This window comes from Mastomys coucha, unplaced genomic scaffold (genome assembly GCF_008632895.1).
Source record: "Mastomys coucha isolate ucsf_1 unplaced genomic scaffold, UCSF_Mcou_1 pScaffold5, whole genome shotgun sequence".
In the NCBI taxonomy this organism is placed as follows: domain Eukaryota; kingdom Metazoa; phylum Chordata; class Mammalia; order Rodentia; family Muridae; genus Mastomys; species Mastomys coucha.
In genome coordinates this window covers 53659622-53663837 of record NW_022196911.1, presented here as the reverse complement: position 1 = coordinate 53663837, position 4216 = coordinate 53659622, and the positions used below count along the sequence as shown (strand labels likewise).

The 4216-nt window shown below is 38.2% G+C and overlaps 2 protein-coding genes across 2 annotated transcripts in view; both read left to right on the top strand.

The window, feature by feature from the left end:
* LOC116078668 (olfactory receptor 2T29-like) overlaps positions 1-2491 on the top strand; it is a 5252-nt gene extending 2761 nt beyond the window's left edge. The window contains exon 3 of the mRNA XM_031354019.1: positions 2394-2491. Coding sequence (XP_031209879.1) covers positions 2394-2491 — 98 coding nt within the window. The remainder of the gene's footprint in view (positions 1-2393) is intronic.
* Positions 1-4216, top strand: part of LOC116078869 (olfactory receptor 2T29-like) — a 44170-nt gene that overhangs the window by 4829 nt on the left and 35125 nt on the right. The gene's annotated exons all lie outside the window — the stretch shown is intronic.

Sequence of the window (4216 nt, the reverse complement as noted above, 5' to 3'; positions counted from 1 at the left end):
TCATAAGTCATAACTCAAGGTATTTTCAACTACACTTGTGCAGACATCAGGATTCAGGCTGTAGCAAACCAGGAAAAATCTCTGCCATGATTCTCAGATGCTATCTGGTGATATGGAAAGCTTCCCATGTCAGGGAAGTGAGCATTCTGAGAAGTCAGTACACTCCAAAAGGGATCACCTGATTCTTACAGGGATGCTGGCAGAAACCACAGTGGGCACTGAATGGCTCCTAAGGACACTGTAGACAGCCCAGGGTAAATGGGCTCTGTCTCTGTAATATCCTAAAGTTCCATGTTCACAGGAGTTTTAATCAGTTTGCCAAGTGCAGAATTTTTAACCTGTTTTTAACCTGTGTTTGGTTTTGTCCTCTGAGAGACTCAGCACAGTGTCCCATGTTTACCAAGCATAAACCTTGGTGCATGAGGAAGCCAAGTACTGTTTTATGACCTGTGGTGCCTTGGACAATACATGTTACAGGTAGCTTTCTTAAGACTAAACAATACACCAAACTTCTTTGGACCCCCAAAAGGAAATGAGACCCCCCCAGGCAGTTATGAAGCAATTTTAATAAATCAATACCCCCATTCCAAAGATGTGAGATGAAGGGTTTTGGTTGTTCAATGGATGTTTGTCAACATTTAAGAGGAGGGATATGTTTATAAGTTCTTCTGGTCTTGGGCAGGGAGGAAACAAAATAAAGGGAAATCAGATTCAGGGATTTCTCTTTCCCTCTTTTTTTCTCTCCTCTGGCCTTCTTTCTTTGCTACCTGCTGGTAGGGGGAAGGATAGGAACATAGGAATGATACTGGAGTAATAGAATAAAAGAGTAGATTATTAAATCTACTTTCAGATCAAGTAACATCAACAAGACAAATATTTTTACATTGGTATGGAATTTATATATTGATGCAGATTTAGGATTATATTTTACTACAACATACTTTGTATATATAGCTCAACTCTTTGCTAAGGTATTGTACCTATGCAATGTGAAGTTCTAATTCTTTTAAAAAGCTGCTATTACAAATTGTTTGTGATAATTAAGAAATGCAAGTTAGTAGTCAGACAATCAAATTTATGGCCATGTTAGGTATTAGTTTAGTTGATTGCAGAAATATGCTTCCTAGATTGAACATATAATAAATAGCTAGAAACAAACAATTCAAATATACTATAGATAGATGGATAAGCCAGGTGGTGGTGGCGCATGCCTTTAATCCCAGCACTTGGGTGGCAGAGGCAGGTGGATTTCTGAGTTTGAGTCCAGCCTGGTCTACAGAGTGAGTTCCAGGACAGCCAGGGCTATACAGATAAACCCTGTCTCTGAAAAAAAAAAAGATAGATAGATAGATAGATAGATAGATAGATAGATAGATAGATAGATAGATAGATAAACAGACAGACAGAGAGGTAGACAGATAGTCTTTAAAATTTTTCACAGTTTTTCTACAGAATATGGCATTTAAAGCTGTTTTATTAATTTACGACCTTTTTGACAATGAGACAGGTATGGTCCTGGCAGCACCCTGTTGTACTTCAAATAACATGATGAGCATCGAATAATCTCCTTGTAGAATTTGGCTCATATGTGCAAGCTATCAACCAGGAAAAACGTTTCTCCTGCCTCAACTGCAGATAGCATACTGTGCAATGTGGACAAATAGGATGCAGGGAAATTGACTGGTTCATTTTGTCTGTTGCCTCCAGTATTTACCTGTCCAGGTTTTGCCTTGATGACCAGGATGTAGGTGAGCATTAGATATTGAAGCCTCCTGCCATCAATATGTGACGGTCAATGTGTAATTTGAAAGATCATTTAGATGGATTTTGTTCCCTTGATGAATGTTAAGTCTTCTTTCCTGTCTCCTTTGATTAACTTTGATTAATATTCCTTGTTTTATTTTGTTATATACTGAATGTTCTCCTTTAACTAACTTTGGTTTGGTTTGTTACATATTAAAATGTTTGTCCATCCATTCTGTTAGTCTGTATTGGGGAATTCAATAGATTGATATTAAAAGATAACAATGGCCAATGATTGTTGATTTTTGTTGTTGTTTGTTGTGGTGGTCATGATCATGGTGGTGGAGGTAGTGAGGAAGATGTGTCTGTTCTTGCATTATTTTGACTTTATTGATGTGAGATTATTTATTTCTAGTGTTTTCATGCATGTAGATAAACTCATGCATGAAACTTTTCCTTCTAGTACAACTGGATTTATAGATAGATACTGTTTAAATTAGACCTTAGTGTAGAATATTTTATTTTCTCCATCTATGGTGATTAAAAATTTTGCTGGACATAGTCTCTCAGTTGGAGTATCACGGGCTTCATAGAGACTGGAGAATATCTGCCAGGCACTCTGATTTTGAGAATCTCCATTGAGAAGTCAGGTGTAATTCTAATAGGTCTGCCTTTGTCTATTACTTGGTCCCTTTCCCTTGTAGCTTTTAATATCATATCTTTGTTTTGTCTGCTTAATGCTTCATGATTATATGAAAAGGGAAATTTCTTTTTTGGTCCAATTTATTTGATGTTCTGTAAAGTTCTTATACCTTTAAAGACATCTCCTTCTTCAGGTTAGGAAAACTACCTTCTATAATTTTGTTAAAAATATATTCTGGGATTTGAACTAGGATTATTCTCCTTCTTCTATTCCTATTATTATTAGGTTTGGGTTTTCCTGGATATTTTGTGTCAGTAATTTTTTTAAAATAATATTTTCCGTCACCAATGTATCAGTTTCTTCTATCATACTTTGAACTCCTGAGATTCACCCTTCCATCTCCTGTATTCTGTTGGTGATGCTTGCATCTATAGTTCCTGTTCACTTACCTAACTTTTTCATTTACACAAATCCCTCTGTGTTTCCTTTATTGTTTCAAGTTCCATTTTCAGATCTTGAACAGTTTTCTTCATATCCTTCAACTGCTTGGTTGCTTTCCTTGACTATCTTGGCTTTTCTAATGCAATGTATTCGTTCTCATTTTAAGGGCCAATATCCTCTTCATAAAGTTTGTTTTAAAGCCTTTTCTTGAGCTTCACCTGTGTTGGAATAGGCAGGCATGCTGGAGTAGTGTAACTGGGCTCTGGCAGTGACATATTGCCTTCGCTATTGTTGGTTGCGTTCCTGTGCTGGCATCTAGACATCTGTGTTTGGAGTGATTCTAGGTAGAGGCACATATTTCTGAGTTTGTCTTTGTTAGTTGTGTGTTTTGTTTCTTGGTTTCTGTTTCTTCTCTGGTCTTCTGGTCAATGCAGCTATGCTTGAGCAGGGTGTCATCACCAACACTGGGCTGGACTTCTGGTGGTGGCTGGGTTAGAACCTGGTACGGCAGGGTCAGAAGAGTGTATACATTTTGCTCTTTTGATTTCAGACTAGCCATGTCTAAATCTCAGGTTAGGAGAAATATCTTTAGGTCTAGAAGGGAAGTGATAGCTAAAATTACCTCACATACTCAGACATTAGTCAAGCAGATTTCCTCATACCAACACAGTCTCCACATTGTGGTTCCGATGGAATTACCCAGAGTCCCTTGCAAAGGTTTTGAGCTCACCCTGTGATTTGTCATTTCCATTACTTACTCATTCACCCTGTGTATTTGTGGGGAAACTGTGCTGTGTATAAGCTTCTGTTATAACAATTTTTATTTGTATTGTGTTTCTATGACTTGTCCATATTGGAGCATGGGTTTATCACTGTTTATAACATAAGAATTGATTGTTTGATGACACTAATTTTTATTTCTCTTCTCCAACAAAGACCCTAACGAATCGGTGTCCAGGACATTACAAAGCCTTCTCTTTTCATGCTGTAGAACTTCATGCAGGACATAGGGCAGGCTGGTGGACATTGAGGTAGAATATTATCACCCTGGCAGGTGCATATACGGCTCACTGTGCATTCAATGCTGGATACTCAGTAACTGTTGGTGGTCCTGCCCTAACATTGTGCAGGACCTGATTCACCTGTGACCTAGCAATATCTAGTTAGCTGCTTTAAGTTCTAGACACAGCCTGGAGTCCCACCTCTGTCAACAAACTTGATGCAGCTGCCCAAAACCAGCAGCTACAGGAAGGATGCTCTAGTAGTCAGGGTTTCATTGTTGTGAGGCAACATCATGATCAAGGCAACTCTTACAAAGGACAACATTTAATTGAGGCTGGCTTACAGTTTCAGAGATGTAGTTCATTATCATCATGGCAGGAAGCATGG